The 17,744-nt window shown below is 42.1% G+C and overlaps 1 protein-coding gene across 1 annotated transcript in view; it reads right to left on the minus strand.

Annotated features, from left to right (window-relative positions):
* Positions 1 to 14,351: 14,351 nt before the first annotated feature.
* Positions 14,352 to 17,744, minus strand: part of LOC147885220 (uncharacterized) — a 28,168-nt gene continuing 24,775 nt past the window's right edge. Inside the window, exon 6 of the mRNA XM_087397322.1 lies at positions 14,352 to 15,354. Within this exon, the coding sequence (XP_087253448.1) occupies positions 15,065 to 15,354 (290 nt within the window). The 3' untranslated portion in view covers positions 14,352 to 15,064. The remainder of the gene's footprint in view (positions 15,355 to 17,744) is intronic.

Raw genomic sequence — 17,744 nt, forward strand, 5'->3', positions numbered from 1 at the left:
GATTATTTCATTCCCAACGTTGGATCTGCTTGCATCAATTTATGCCAACGTGTAACTGTGATCTTGTGAGATGTGGCTACGACTTGATTTAAGTGGTTTCGACCATTTTGAGTGTTTGTAGCACATATTGAGTTTAAATGTTGATCATATTCACTCGCATATTACATTGCTCAGTGGTAAAAAAATTGAAAAAAAATTTTTGTATTTAATTTGTTGAAACTCCCTCAAATCATGTTTGCATGCATTGACCATGCTTGGTTGGAATGTACTTATGTTCTGAAAGGTCATATGCACATCATCTTTATGGCTGCAAGTGCATTTAATTCATTAAGTCTATAGCATATTTGCGTTGGGGTGTATGTATAGGTCTAAGAAGTGTATGCACATAAAATAAACCTCTTGAGTTCTGCATTAAAAGCAATATGTCATTTAGTTCTCCTATCAAGTGGCTAAAATGAGCAGGACACACGGCATGTGATTGCAGTTTGCCATGTTTGTGAGATATACTACGATTTAAAATGGTGAGAATCTATTTCCTTTAAAAATGGATCACTTATAGCCCTAAAAGAATAATACCTAGGTTTAATCTAGTTTTCAAAAGAATATTGTTAATGAGTTTTTAATGGAAAAGGAAGTTTGTAAAACGCTTGAGAGTTGCTTAAACAAGCATTTTTGTCATAAGCTAGGGAACTTACATTCCACTTTCACATTTTATAGGCCACGATTTAAGTTATGAATGAAACTCAATGTTGCCCTTTTCTTTTGTCCACTTTTCTTATGTCATAAGAGCACACAACTAAATGTTGCTTCCACAACCCTAGATGATGTGCCAATGCCATTAGTAGACTAATAGTTTTTCTTGGCCCATTGTACACAGTACACATAAGGTGCCTATCAAAACCAACTAGTTGGTTCAAAATTGGCACTAGTAGTACCAAAAATTGAGCGCCCGTGGCAAACCTCATTGTGCTATTCACATATCTTTTCACCAACTAATTTTGTGAAAATCAGAGATTTATTGATATTTGGTGTAAAAAATGATCTCTCTTTGTTGTCTCTCAATTCATTGAGGCAATCATACGAGCCAACAAACATGTCGTGTTTAGTCGAACATAAGTGTTTATAGAGTGCTCAAACCATTAGATCTATCATTAGGGAATGTATAAGGTGGTTTGAGATAAATGATCTAAGATTTGAGGAGAGTGACATGTCATGACATCATGCGTTAAAATGACAGAGTAACATGTCATGACATCATGGGTTAAAGTGACAATTAGTGATCCTCAATGAAATGGAGGGCAATGGCACGGAAGTAGGCATGAAGCTCTTAGTAAATCACACAAAGAGTTGCAATAGCTGCATCTCTAGTGGACGAGGTGAATGTTATTTCTAAGAAATTGTCATTAGGCCAATTGTCGAGCAACCCAATTAGCCTATCATGACGAGCTAATTCTAGATTATGTATGAGTCACTACTCATCCACTTACAAGGACCATTCATCAAGGTGATTATTTTGCTTTCTTCATAGGTGTAGTAGAACCCTAGGAGAACTAGGAGCTCCACATATTTCCCTCCCTTATTGTCCATACTCTTTCCTCATAGATAGCTTTTGTAGTTAGGGACAAGTACTTATCGACATGGGCGACAACTAGCAAAGTACACATTTTGATGTCCTCTTCACGCACAGTCCAGAGCAAAATAGATGCCAAGGGTAGCCACCTTGGGGCTGTTGGATTTAGCACTCATATATTATATGACCATTGCAGTGGGAACTATTGTTTTACTTTACTCACATGTTGTTGTGTTGAGCAAGATAGACCCTCTCCACCCTCTCCACCTTGTCCATCCTTTTGCCACGTGGTACTCTCCAGCCTTCTCTAGAGGAGAGGGAGCTGCACATGTGCGCCTTCTCCAAGCCTTCCTCCTTCCGCAGCTCTTTGTGCCTCCTCCACGCTCTCTCTCCTTCCACGTGGTTGCGTCTTCTCATGCAAGCCTCCTCCCCTCCCTCCACATGGCAAATTTCTCGTGCCCTCCTCTCCTCCCACTCCACCTTCTCCTCTCCCTCCACATATCTTGTCCTCTCCCTCCTAAGTCGAAACAAAAGCAACACGAAGAGCACGAGTATGCGAAGCAGGGAAGTGATAAAACGAAGGAAGGAAAAATGACTCGAAGGACTAAGTGTGAAGTCACTCATCCGTTGCATTTATAGATCAGAGATGAATACATCAAGAAAGGGAAATACATCGAGCGGGCGAGTTCAACAGCCTCGCCCGTTGTTGATAACAGAACTATGGATCTTTTGAGATTCTCTGTATTGGTAATTACCACAATTCCTCCCTCAATCTTGAGTTTTTGTTGTGGGTACAAGTCCGATTCCTGTGCATAGGAAGTTGAATCGTTCTTTGGCGAACGGCTTGATGAACAAGTCAACAAGCATATCATGTGTCGGGCAGTAGGCAAGTTTGAGAGCACCTCGTTGCACTAAATCGCGAATGTAATGGTATTGAATTTCAATGTGTTTGCTGCGTGTATGGTGGCAACCATTTTTGCTGAGGCAGATGCAACCATGGTTGTCGTTGTAGAGGACAAGTCAACAAGCATATCATGTGTCGGGCAGTAGGCAAGTTTGAGAGCACCTCGTTGCACTAAATCGCGAATGTAATGGTATTGAATTTCAATGTGTTTGCTGCGTTTATGGTGGCAACCATTTTTGCCGAGGCAGATGCAACCATGGTTGTCGTTGTAGAGGACATTGCTTGAGAAATTGATGCCAAGTTCTGTTGATAGTGCTGAGAGCCAGACATATTCCTTGGCAGAAGTGCATACGAAAATGTATTCCGCGTCGGTGGAGGAGAGAGCGATTGATCTCTGTTTTGTCGATGCCCATGAAATCGGTCCTCCAACCAGAAGGAAGACGTAGCCACTTCTGGATTTACGATCATCCGCGTCACGAGCTCAATCGGAGTCGGCATAGCCAAGGAGTGTGGGGGATTTGGCGTGGTAGAGAATGCCGTAGGAAGAAGTACCCTTGAGATAGCGCAGTACGCTTTTGGCAGCGAGCCAGTGTTGAGTAGTCATGAATTGAGCGAGCTTGGTGACGGCGGTGGAGATGTTGGGTCTTGTACAGACCATTGCATAGATGAGTGACCCGACTAAACTACGATATGGAACATTCGACATGGATTGTTGTCCAACTGGAGAGATGGGACACATTTCCGTGGATAATTTGACGTTGGGATCAAGGGGAGTTGAGAGAGGAGCACAGTCAGTCATGTTGTATTTCTCAAGCATGAGGTTGATGTAACGTTGCTGATGGAGCCATGTGTGTCCTTTTTGTTGATTGTGATTCATGGCGAATGTTGATTGGAGCTCTTGCTTGAATAATTGAAGTCGGGGCAAATTGGTGCAGAGGAGGATGAGATCATCGACGTAGATGCAGATGTAGAGGCTCGGGTCCCTGTAGGAGTGTTGGAATCCGTGTCGAAGAAAGTATGTGTCAATTTTTAAGTACCAGCGGTTGCAAGTAGATCTCCTCATTGAGATCTCCGTGTAGGAATGCAGTCTGAACATCCATTTGGTGGATAAACATGTTGTGGAGCGTCCTCCATGCAAGAAGTAGTCGGATTGAGGAGATGCGAACAACGGGGGTGAAGGTTTCCATATAGCCAATACCTTCTTTCTGGGTGAAACCTTTGGCGACAATACGTGCCTTGTAGCATGAGATTTGACCGTTACGGGTGTACTTTAATTTGTACACCCATTTGCAGCCAATGGCGAGTAGACCGGGGGGGAGGAAGATGCTTTCACCTCTGACATGGAGCATACTTTGGACAGAGTTTCTAGGAGTAGTTCATATCAGTAGATGGAGGAGTCGTCGTCAAAGCGCATGGATGGTTGACGAGTCTGGGAGGAGCGATGAAGAGGAGTTGTAGGGGGAAAAGAGGGGTTGGACTCCACGTGTGGAGAAACTTGAGGAGGTGGCGGTGGGGGAGAGTTGGGTGGGAGTGGCTCGATATCTGATGGCGTTGGATCAATAGGCAAGGGGGCGGGTGGAGTGCTGCATTTGCCAAGGGGCAACACGTTGGCATGGGGAGGAGAGGACATGCCGAGCAGGGGCTCTTTTCCAGGGCAACGGACATGTTGTGGGTTGCATGAGGAAAGGTGGCGTGGCAAGAGGGGGTGTGGCAGGATGAATAAGAGGTGCAAGACTGATGGGTGCGAGGGGATGGAGCACGTGGCAGGGTGCCAAGCGACAAGGGGGGCAAGGAGATTATCAACGGTGAAGTCATGAGCAGAGGAGGCGGGTGGAGGTTTGGGGATGCATGTGTCAGAGGCCGGGGTTGTGGAGTTGTCATCTTCAACGAAGATAACGTTACGAGAGACCATGAGGGTACGAGTCAATGGCTTGAAGATTTTGTACCCACGGCAATTGGTTGGGTAGCCGACAAAGATCGTAGCCTTTCCTTTAGGATCAAGTTTTTGTCGGTTTTCGTTCAGAATATGAATAAAAACGAGACATCCGAAGACTCTGAGATGGTGGCTGGTCTTGATAAGCCGATTGGAGTAGTTGGGGTGCGATTGATCAAGTATACCACAATCGAGGCAGCTTCAGCCCACAAGTATTTGGGCAAACATTTGTGGTGAAGCATGCAGCGGGACATTTTCATTATGACACGATTCTTGAATTCGGAGATCCCGTTCTGCTCCGGAGTTGGTGGGATCGTGAATTCTCTGTAAACCCCGGACGAGGTGCAGAGTTGATCAAATGCACGGCTGCGGTAGTCACCACCATTGTCGGATTGGAATCGTTTGATGCGACGCCCAACTTGGTTTTCCACTAAAGCTTTATATTCGACGTACTTTTCGAGGACTTCATCTTTGAATTGGAGAAAATAGATGTAGATATAGTGAGAGTAATCATCAATGAAGGTGACGAAGTACCAGGATCCGCCTAGTGGAAGGTATCTCAATTGGGCCGCAGACGTCTGACTGAACAAGATCAAGAGGGTTGGAGGCTCAGTTGTCAGGATGTCATTGAAAGGGTTCCTTGTGATCTTTTCTAAAGATGTAGCCGGCACATTGTCGGAGTTCGTTGCTTTTCTTGTAGTCGAACCCCTCTGGAAGAACGTGTGTTGCTATAGCTTCAAGCTTTTTGGTGCCGATGTGCCCAAATCGACGGTGCCATAGGACATCGTGATTTGCCTTGGCCATAGCTGCAAGTGCATGGTGAGGTGCGTCAGGATAGGCTATGGTGGCATTGAGTCGATAGAGACCGCTGCGTGTGCCTTGAGCGTATGGAGTCCCATTATGCAGTAAGGTGCAACGCCCTCCCTTGAAATGGACTTCAAGGCGGCATTGATCAAGAACACCGACAGATATAAGATTCTTGGCAATTTTTTGAACATGCAGAAAGTTGTGAGTAATACCTCGTTCTCCGTGAGGTAGGTGGATATCGACGGAACCTGTGCCCACGGCATTGATTGACCCATTGTCCCCGATGACAACGTTCTTCCTGCCTGGAAGCGATCGATATGAGGAGAAGGCTTTGATGTCGAAGCACATATGGCAACTTGCCTTGGTGTCAAGGTACCAATGTGTGTCATCCTCAGAGCTTCATGACATTCCTCGGAATGCAAAAGCAATCTTCATCCCGGTGGAGTGACTGACTGCAAGTGCGGCAGAGTCTTGGAGGAAAGCCATTAGGGCTTTGGGGCTGGTTGGAGAGGATGCGTGGACGAAGTGAGCATGCAGTTGCTCACGTAATTTGAGATCTTCAGCATGTTTTGGACATTCCCTCAGTAGTAACAGATGGTCGGATTTGGACTTCTACTCTCGAGCAGGTCGCTTGCCAAAAGTCGCACGGTCAGTTGTGGGGGGGTGTTGAGGGTTAGGCCTTGCAAAGGAGAAGAGAGGCTTCATGGGGGCGGCTGTTGGGGTGATGAGGAGGGCGTGTTCGTTTGCATGGGGAGAGCTTTTGCAATGTGCTTCTTCTTGTAAGAGGAAATTGGTGACGATTGGGTTGGTGAGTTCGTCTCCACGGCCTTCAGTGGTCATCACCAAGGGGTCGAATGACTTGGGTAGGCTATTGAGGATAGTGAAGGCAAGCTGACTGGCATGGACGGGGGTACGGTCTACTTTGAGGAGACGGGCGACGTTCTTGACTTTTTCAATGTGGGTCGCCACTGAATCACCCTCCTTTAGTTTCAGAGATGCAAGGTGAGGATACTTCCTATGTTATGCTCTTCGTAAGTGGTGCATAACATTTCCCATGCTACATGGGAGGTGCGACACTCTTGAACCTGGCCGGCTGGGAGAACCCCCAAGGTGAGGCAAATGATAAGTTTTGCTTGTCTTTCTTTTGTCCGGAAGGTAGCAATGGCAGATATGTGTGCAGAGAGTAATGCCTCCGATTCTGCTAGCTCGACTGGTGGGACTGATGAAGATGAAGGTGCAGTGGGTGGAGTGTGCGTTGGGTCATTGGCTCCATTGGTGGACTATAGGGTGACAGGGGTGGATGATTCTCCATCAATTTCTTGAGGAGGAGTACGGGAGACGAGCACGGATTCAATCTCCATTCCAGTCACGATTGACCAGAGGTCCTTTTCCTCAAGGACCATCTAGATTTTCTAGTCGAGAGCCATTGGATGGAAAAAGGGGAAGAAGGAAGAAAGGGAAAGAAAAAAGAAGGAATAAGACTGTGGGTTGGGGCTTGGGAGGGTAAATGAAATTGTGAGCAGAGCCAGAGGAGTGCATGAGCGTAAGAGCTATGTAGCTTAGTAGGAACTCGTCCGTGGGCCCATAACCATTGAGTGGAAATGAAAGCAACATGAAGAGCACGAGTATGCGAAGCAGGGAAGTGATAAAACAAAGGAAGGCACAATGACTCGAAGGATTGAGTGAATGTGAAGTCACACATCTGTTACATATATAGATTAGAGATGAATACATCAAGAAAGGGAAACACATCAAGAGCGGGCGAGTTCAATAGACTCGTCCGTTGATAACAAAACTATGGATCTTTTGAGATCCTCCGGATTGGCACACCTCCACGTGGCAACCCTTCCTTAAAGTACTAAGAAGAAGAAGAAATAAGATGAATCGTTCCACAAAACATCCAAGGAAGTGTGCGAAAGAATTGAACAGCCCATAGACAACGTGCTATAACAATCTGAAGGTTCACTATAGAGTAGTGCTGCGAGAAGAACAAACATACTAAAAGGAGACTAAAAGTCTTAGAAAAATGGCACTCAAAGCTCAAAACAAAAACCCCACTCCTATACAAGGTTCAAAATGAAAACCCCACACTCCCACACAAGGGTTCAAAATCAAAACTAGAATGCTTGGCCAGCTGCTAAGTATATGGTCCCACTACTAAGTATATGGGCTATTGTAAGGAGCCAATAATAGGCCAATTATCTAATGGCTTAGAATGTACTACATGTCTTCGTAGGATTTTAGAGTTTCATAAAACGCCTAGTGCTGGCCAAGTTAAGATATTATTATATACTAACACATAAGATCCACTGTCATATTCATATAGAGCCTCACTCTTGATAGGTTTCTTAATAGGCTTTAGAAGGCTTCAAGTCAATTGTATTAAGATCAAGGCAAGGGGATGAATCCATTACGTATCAATAGGATTAAATCCATTACATATCAATAGGATATCTCCATAATGTATCAACACGACAAATCTATAACGTATCAATAGGATAAATTCAATATGATAACAAATCATAATAGGTGCCTCTCATACCTTCTCCCCTTCTAGTCATATATATGTGGAGAAACAAAATGTAACACCTTTCTTATTTAAAAGGGCTTATAGTGGCCCATATTGGTAATGAAGTAAATGTAGAATAACCTTTATAACGGGTGAAAGTATCGAAGATTGCCAAAGGCATCCTGAATGGTAGCCTTCAATTGTAGGGAGATCAAGGCAAGGGGATGTGTGTGTGTGTGCGCGTGCGTGCGAGAGCATTCGTCCGTTCGTGCATGCGTGCGTGCGTGCGTGCGTGTGTGTGTGTGTGTGTTCTCACATAAGAAGGTTCAAAAATGAGAATCACTAGCGGATGCTTGGATTGGTAAGAGACTAGTATGGATACTAGATCATCTTTACTTGATCAAGCTATATATTATGCAATTATAATTTTCTCCATTCACAGGCTTTGTATGATAAGGAGAGTTATGGATATTTGTTATGTTCTTTTTGTACCATCTAGAAAGAGTTGGCTTGTAGCCTTGTAGGTTTACAATGCATGCATGATTGAAAAAGAAAAGAGAAATGGATGATGTTAATGCAATGGAGACAGTTTGCTTCTACGACGAATATGTCAAGATCTTTAACATTACACACCTTCATTCAGTCATGTATAGGCCTATGGTTGGTTGAAAGAGGACAGCGAAGGCCTATTAAGGGATTTTCCATCCAACTAGAAATATTGATTCTTGTAAGCACGATGATCATGATGGACACTGTAAAGTAAGCACATGTATCCACATATGAGCATATGATAGACATATAATAAGCTTGACATGAACTCCGATACTGATCCTAATAAGAGCAAGGTCCCTTGCATGGAAAACCAAACTCAATAGGCTCCACTCCTTCATCTAGCTCCAATTGCATAGAGTGCTAAATAGCAAATCAAACCGGTCTGTCTGAGTCCCCATGGGAAGGCACTACCGCTAGTTAGTCACTAGCCAAGGACTGCAATTGTATGTCCAAATGAAATTCTTCACTGGCGGACAAAGCTACCATCGTGAGAGATGTAGGGGAGACGTTCAGTGATTGGCTGGCCCCAATGAATGGAGGGAATTTTTTGTGGGTGAGAAAGCCCTACACTTCTTGCCCACAATCTAGAAGACCTCTGATGAGGGAGACGTTTGATGAGCGGCTGGCACTAATGAATGGAGGGCTGTTTTTTGTGAGAAATCCCTACACTCTGTACGAGCCAGCCCCTAATTTGGCAGGGTAGTGTGGAGGCCCTTTCCATGGGAACTCCATGGTTGGATGGAATTGGAATCCATGCTAGATCTCCATGGCATGGGGACCTCCTCTCGAAGGGGTGAAATATAAATAGCAGTTATGGCATGGAATCTAATACTAAAAGAAAGGGGATAATGACCGAAAGGAAAACTCACAGATGGGATTCAAAATTTTGAATACCTTCTTGCCAAAATTTTGAATACTAAGGGTAAAATTGACGAAATTTGGTGTAAATAGGGTGGCTCATCAATGTTTCCTATTTTATTGCAAAGGCATTGGGAAAGGAAGTGTGAAATTTGTAGAAACAAGAATGGAGATAGATTGTGAACACAAGATAACAAGAAGTGAACACAAGTGAACTCCCACTAAAATGTTCAACCAAATGAAGTGCAAGTACTTGGTATATATAGTCCAAGCACTATCACACAAAATATACTAAGCACTAGTCTATCCTACACCACCATATCATTGTATATCTCTACAAATCCCCCCTCAATGATATGGCTGAAGTATTATGGAATGATCTCAGAATTACTTGAAGTACGTAAAAAACCTTAAGTACCATGGTTGCACAAATTCACCCACATGTGGATATAGCAACCTATGGGAGTACAAAGAAAAACAATGTCATTTTACAACCCCCCTTGACATTGTTTAAATGTCTCTGATCCCCAAGCCGTGTCAAAGCCATCCTGAATACAATCCCGCACATAATGATAGTGATTCTCAATGTGTTTCATGCGAGCATGAAACACAGGATTGTTGCCAATGGCAATGCAACTCTGGCTATCACAAAAGATCAGAGATGCCTCACCATCCTGAGCATGATGCAAATCATGCAGTAGCTTCCTTAACCACATACATTCCATAGTGGCTACATTTGCCGCTTTATATTCAGCTTCAATGGAGGGAAGAGAGACGCGGTTTTGCTTCTTACTGAGCCATAATATGCATGCGGAGCCCAATGAGAAGCAATAACCTGAAGTCAATGTCCCCTGACCAATCTAAGTCTCAAAAACCACTCAGCAATAGGTCACCATCTAGAGCATAATGCAGCCCATAAGAGAGTGTACCATGTACATATCTGAGAAGCTTTTTTGCTACGTTCCAATGCGTGATTGTGGGACATGCACGAGCTGACTGAGTAGCCTTGTGGCATAGGCAATGTCTGGTCTAGTTGAACACGTAAGTAGAAAAGACTACCCACCAACTACCTGTAGAGTGTGCCATCAAACTTTTCAGCCTCATCATGCTTACTCAGCTTGATTCCCTTTTCTAATGGATTGGCCACAAGTTTACATTTTTAATTTCTACAACAAGCCCTTGGAATACTTTGTCTGTGACATGCTGATCCCCCCTTGGGTTTGCCAAAACTCAATGCCAAGACAATAGTGAAGTATCCCCAGATCTGTCATATCAAATGTCTGACATAAGATGGACTTCATTGCTGCCATTTTTTGCAAATTATTGCCAATGAGTATAATGTCATCCACATATAGCACAAGAATGACAATCTGCATTTTCTTGCAAAACATGGAGATTGGGCTTCGTATGTGTATTCACAAAGCCCCGAGACAACAAAAACTGATGTATCTTGTGATACCATGCACAAGATGCTTGCTTGAGCCCTTATAATGCCCCCACTGATACACTCGAGGAAATTTACCAGGGTTGCAAAATTTACATCAATACAAATCTAGAATTTTAGCAAGATCATTATTTGCATCACTATTGTAAAAAAAGAATTGTATTTCAATGTAAATATCGATAGATTTCCATTTAAAAAAATGTCGGCTATGATTCTCAGTATCTTGACTTGTAAGAGAACCTCTCGAACTCCTAGCATGCCACACAGCCTTACAAAACATTGTTTCGAAAGGAGTATGGTGTGGTTGTAGATGTACCTTAGCTAATGGAATCCAAGCCTTTTGAACTTTGTCAATTCCCAGGCTCTCCTAAGTGGACTCTCACAAGGCTTGAGGCCCATCTAGGCTTTGGTCCACTTTTTTCCCAAAAATTCAATAGTAACAAAGAGAAAATTGATGCCCCTAGGCCTCTATCCGTGCAAGTCATTGAACTTTGATGGATTCGGAATCTAGGTTCACAGATTGTTATGTTTTTTGTTTGTGAACGGTTGATTTGGATGCAACAATGCCACTATTTTATCAACATAAAATGTCTACAAATTATAATTTGTGATAGAAAGCAAATTGATATGATCAAAAAACTAGCCCATTGAGTTTTCAAGGTCCATAATTTAAATTTTGCAAAAAGGAAGCTAATATGTTTCAAGAGATGAGGACAATTTTTGAAATCCCCTCAACCGTGTGCTTGGTCATTAGTGTTTCATTGGGGCACATATTACAATTAAAAATTTTCATTGAGATTTAAAGTAGTGAACAAAGGGGAGGTTGTCAAGGATAGGTTAGGTATGGCATGTGGCATGTCCTCCAAAGTTCAATATATGAATCGTCCATCAATGTACCACCACTAAAATTGTGCATTCATCTTATTATAGAAGAGGGAATTTACTTCTCGATTCTTCCTTCATAGATGTAAATATAAGTTCTTACATTACAGCTACTAGTAAGCCAATCAGCTTAACAACATATGAACACTTTTAGAAATTGAGCTAGCATGCTATGTGAACTAGGGATATATGAAAAGGTACATGAAGCCAAAGTCTCCATGTGATACACAAATCATACACACCTAACTCACATATACGCATTCCACCAATAGTATAAGCATCAATTAAACAATGCAATTGTTCATCATAATTGTTGGGATTATGACTCTAGGTGCTCCCGCATGGGAAATGTTTGTGGGCCCAATATTTGAGAGGGTTTCAAGAAGCCTAAAGCCTATTGGTCCATACGACGTGTTCATGAACGTGGTGATTGGCCAGTCGATGTGGAGTCTTGGCAGGTGATGGGTTGCATGGAAAAAACATGTGGAGTTTGCATGGGAGCATCACATGGGTGGATGGAACTTTCAGTAGGTCGGCAAAGCATTGCTCCTCTTCATAATCGGAGGGCTATGGCATCTTTTGGTCCTTCTGGGCCTGTGTAGGCCCAGCTATGAGTAGTTGTAGGACTCATGAGAGTCGCTTTGCAAGAGTCATTAGCAAGCTTGGCTTGATGTAGGAGTCTTTAGTTCAGATAGTTTGAGTCCATATATCTTGTATTCTGTTGAGAGGAGGCTAGTAGACATGAGCATAGGGTCATTTTGTTCATGTCGTGTGTCTATTTTTCACAATATAGTGTTTCTTTGGTTTCTCCAAAGAGTTGTAATTGATCACGGCCTTTTGATTTCTTGTTTTAGGGAGAATCGATGGTCTTTGGAATTTATATCACGTATGAGCTTCTATGTTGAGTATCTCATTAGCATTAAGATGGTCAACTTATGTGGTTGTTTGAGTACTTTGCAAAGACTAGGGTTGTTTAGCATATAGCTATAAATTACAAATCCAACAATAATGAGCTTTCCCAATTCCCATTGTGAGGAAAACTATTCTAGGATTGGTCAATTATAACCTATTTGAATGATAGTAAATATACTCATATATTTCCAATGGATTGCATCTGAAAGACAATCCAAATCCAAGCATACACTCTTGAAACACATAGAAATGTTTCCAAACTTTTCAAACAAGAAAATAACACATACTAAATATGAAAACTAGTAAGCCAATCACCTTAGGGATACATGGAAAGGAGAGTTATGCTTTGTTGTGCTTTCCAATATACGACTACTTTCTTTGTTGATCTATGGTAGGTAACACACACACATGGGAGAGACAATAGGATACAACATATATGAAACCCTAAATGTGGGTCAACCAAATTCCATAAGGATTATTCACATCATAACAAGACCTATTAGTAATTTATAGAAACATATGTAACACCGTATATCCAACCAACCACATGGTAATGATCCTCAATTAAGAAACAATGGACGAGCTAGAGAATACCTTTCCCCAAAATTGATGTCTATTGAAAGAATACCAAATATAAATGTGCTTGGACCTTTTGGTAATCCCCTAGATTCTTGGCCAGTGCAAACCACACTCTGGTTGTCACAAAAAGATATCTATAAGATCATCTTCAATATTATTTGAAGATCCTCTAGTCTCGTATCAACCAAATAGCCTCACATACACAAGGGGCAAGAGTGATAATACTTTGCATTTACTATAAATAATACCATGATTGCCTGCTTCTTGGTGAACCAACATGCAAAGTGTGGCTTTAATGTGAAGGTGTATCCTAAAGCAAATTTTCTCTTGGGGCCATCCCCCTAATTTGCATTTATCTTTGAGGTATGATAGCTTATGGTAGTCATCCCATAAAGATGTTAAAAAATAGATGTCACTTTAATCCAATGGTGGACACACGGCTTTTCCATTAACTAACTCATAAGATCTATTGCATAGAAAAGGGATCCTAGTTCAAATCTCATATTTTCTTTTTTTATGTAGACCATCCAATGATGTGATAGTATTAGGTAAAAGTCATTGAATGTAGCAATGATGGGAGAAGGTTAAGGTAAGAGTCATTGATATGTCCAATGATGGAGGAGTGTCAAGTAAGAGTCGTTGAGATGGTCCACCCACATATGTTTGTGTATGGTTGTATACATGGGTCATGGCTTAGGATTATAGGACCCCTATTTGGGCCTTGAATAGTCCTTATAAACTACAAGGAACCAAATTTAGGATCCAATACATATTGTATCATGTTCTTCTTTTTGAATAAAGAGTACAACTGTTTATTACACTGGGTCCGTTAACAAGACTGTTCACTTTTTGGAGGCTTTCCCTTTGTAATCTGTAAAGCATAGCAATCACGTAGCACAACGCAATTACGAATCTGTTGAACACATAAGGCCTAGGAAATCTAGATGACAATGCGATGCATCCCTTCAACCCTTCCAAGCTTGATACTCGACCACCCCAGGGTACAATAATGCCAAACGTTATAGGCAGCGTGTCCAACTACTATGAAACATCATTGTTGGAATAAAGCCTATTCAGCATGCAAATAGTACCTCCATGTGTGTTAAAGAGCGATGTCTGAAAGCAAATTGATAGGATTTTGTCATTCATTGTTCCCGAACGCAGGGCCTTCTAATCACAAGAGGCTTGGTTTGAACATCACCTAATCAGCTGGAGAAAGGAAACTGTTGGAACTGTGGATACGGTCCCCATGGTCTATTTTTTGCTGACAATTTAAATGTGTAATTTCAATTAGTGGAAATACTTTTCACGTTTCTAGGAACAAAAATGAAAGAACCAAATGAAACAAACATCCCAAAAGGTTGGAAGAATACTAAGAGAATTCAGTGATACTCATGTATTTCAAATTTCAATGGATAAATCAAAATTGGCAAGAAAGTGAGTATCAAAACTCATTTCAAGATTGAGTCTTAAAAAGAACACTAGATAGCACAGCCAGGTATCACATGGCTTATTCCACTCTGCCTTAGACCTATACATGATTTCCCATAGGATACAATACAAGTTTTCTTTACTAGACAAAGGTGGAGGAATTCTAACATAAGGTAGCCAATTGATTGAAGAATCTGGGTCCTCACTGCATTGGTGGCCACCAGCTAGCACCAGCTTCAATTTGTTTGCCATCCATCCTGCAGATTATCGTGTTCTTTCAAGGCACCGCTTAGCAAATGTGAACAAATTTCCCAAAAGAATAACCACCGATTGCCTTCATTATAGCTGTTCTGACTCACTCAGACGCAAGGCCTGTAGAGGCAATTTATGGCTTAGTGTCCCTTGAAGGAGCTTTCATACATTACAGGGAGTCATACAATATCCTTGAGCACAATAATTCTAGCTTCTCTTATACATACCCAATAAAAGTTCTTCATTTAGGCAATGTTTGTAATACAAATAAGTTACTGAAGTGAAAGCCAATGCAGGGATGGTCATCTGAGGTCCACGCAGTCCCCACAATGCAGAATGTGTCACTGACACAGCAGACGTTCACTACTTTGTCTGATAATATTCGATTACATCTTAAAATCTTATACAGGTCTTTACAATCCTTTTGAGAATCAGTCGAATTCACGATCAGGAAAGAACAATGGAGCTATCAGAGACCAAATGAAAAGCACTGCTGTTAACCACTCTGTGGCAATGCGAACCCACACTGATGGCCAGCCCACATCAATAAGTTCCTCAGATTCACTACTTGAGGTTGTCCACCCTGTAAGAAGCATCCCTGAGTACATACTTGCAAGTGCAAATATGACATGGAAGAAAGAGTACACATAGGTGACCGGCCTTGAATCAGTTTGGCTTTTGTCCTCACTCTTGCCATTTTCCAAGAGAGGTTCTTTTGCACCTGTACAGCATATCAAGATTCTCTCTCTCTTTCTCTCTCTCTCTCTCTCATCCATCTCCACACACACACACACACAGAGGATTAAGGTATGGAAAATAGGAGGTTTGCTTCAAAACAAGATCAAAGCCTGAAGGGGGATGTTTGATGTGTAACATGGGAATAAGCAGGAGCTGCAACTTGTGAAACTTGATAGGACCAACCTTTGTCCTATAAATTCTATTGGATCTCCACTGGCCAATAATCACATAATATATTTTTTCTCTCTCTCTCTCTTAAAAAGTCTTGGAGCACCGCAACAAAGTAATCAGACTAGCACACAAGCAAGCTCAACAAGTACTCACTGCATAGCAAGTTGGTAAGATTTTTCTTTCACTAGATGTAAAAGACCACTAGTAGTTTATAGAGATCATGAGTCCCATAGATCCTGAAGGGTCTCACACAGACTTTAATACAACCATATCATATCACATCCATCTCTCTCTCTCTCTCTCTCTCTCTCTCTCTCTCTCTCTCTCTCTCTCTCCATCCATTCTTTCTAACTCGTCCCTGATGAGAACAGAATGGTTAGCTTGCCGCTAGGAGCAAGAGGGAAGCCTTTATCAGTAAATGGGATTTGATTTCACAGATGGTGGTATAATATGGCATTATAAACCACAGGAGTGGCTATGTGTTCAATCTCACATAAAGCAGCTAACCAGGGGGATATCCTTGTGCTTTTTCTATTCTACCCTTCATTGGGGAGCTGTATTTTCCTTGGCGTCAGTGTCACTAAGGATGTTCTTTTCTCTTGGGGAAAAAAAGACAGCATGTGCATGAGAGTTCAACACACAGCCCTGCAAACCATGTCTGGAGTGCTAGCAATGTCAAAATCCCTTGTCATAATGCGTACAGGTGTGCATGTGTGCACATGCTTTTTGCTGTGGCTGCAAAATTTTACATTGCTTTTTTTCCTGTTTAAGTTCACACAACTACTCCATCTAAGGAAGCTCTGATATGCATGCTATTCATAAGCTAACAATCTCCCTTAAGAGGGCTAAAAAGAGAATTGCATGTGTAAGCAACCCACAAAAGCATTATAATGATCCATGTTCCCTTTGAAAGGAGCCAAAGGCATATCTACAAGACTTCTAAGTGGATATTGTTTCATTTGATAGACCATAAAATAATGCATCAAGATCTTACATACTTCACTTAAAGGGTGGCTCTAGCATAGCATGGAGTTGCAATCAAGTAGGCATTTGGGATAAGCTCCCCCCAATATGCTCATCTAATGCAGGTGGTTACACTGCACCAAAAGGAGGGCAAGAGAATAGTCTGTAATAAGGCAACTCGTCTAGATATGAGCATGCTCCACTGTTAGCAGCATCAACTTTTGGGGCACTAGAAGAACGACTGGGACCAAAGTGCAAGGGAAGAGACCAAGTGTAAATGCTATTTTTACGTTTAACGCAGTTTCATAAATATTGCCATGTTGGTTTTGAGGATGGTGTATCTGTATGAAATGTAGATTTATATTCAACATATTGCATAGAACTATCCGTTGTTGCTGCCCCTAATGATTTTTGCAAGTCAGCAAAAGTCTGAAAATTCTCCCAACCTAAAGCTCTGGTGGGCTTCCAGCCCCAAAGGCTGGGTGTGTAGCAAAAGAAGGGGAGGCTCTTCTCTCGGTGAGCTCTGCATCAATCCACTCCCACTCCCCAGGGTCCCTCTGCAAATACTTTATAAGGACACTTCCATAGAGACAAATCCTCCATGAAACCAAGGGATTTGATCTGGGTTAGGGTCTAGATACCAACTTTAAGCCAAGAAACACTACTACACATGACCCAAAATACGGACAGGCTCAAAAAAAACACCCACAAGGATATCCTCATCCCTGGAATAACCTGTCCCTAGAGTAAACATAAAAAACCAAGGCATCCCCATCTGAACCCTATCACAATCCTATAACCTAAATTGGGATACCTTACCTCATAAAATCCCCAAGACAAGTAGAGCAATGGTGAAGCCTGTCATTTGTAACAACCCAATCCAAGGGTATGTCTGCATCAATCTGTTCAGTTCTCCTTTCATTTCCTCTAAGGTTACTTACTAATTGAAATTTATGATCTTATGAGGACTTTTTGAAATCCTTCCAAGAGCCCACAAAGAAAGCAAGACCTCTGTCCCTCTAGATCACTGCATATAACAACAAGCACCAAGAGGTCTGCCATGATCATCATGTATGTTGTCATTCCACATGACAGGCTGCCTATCCATCTTTTCCAGAGAGGAAGGGGGGACTCTCTGAAGAGTACTCCTAAAGCTACCCTACGCTTTTATGAATGCAGCCATAAGAGGGGAGGAAGGAACCCTAACATGAGCTGAAGTAAAATCCACCTAATACTATC

Source organism: Dipteris shenzhenensis, chromosome 26 (assembly GCF_047967505.1).
Source record: "Dipteris shenzhenensis isolate YYH24624 ecotype China chromosome 26, Dip_SZ_1.0, whole genome shotgun sequence".
In the NCBI taxonomy this organism is placed as follows: domain Eukaryota; kingdom Viridiplantae; phylum Streptophyta; class Polypodiopsida; order Gleicheniales; family Dipteridaceae; genus Dipteris; species Dipteris shenzhenensis.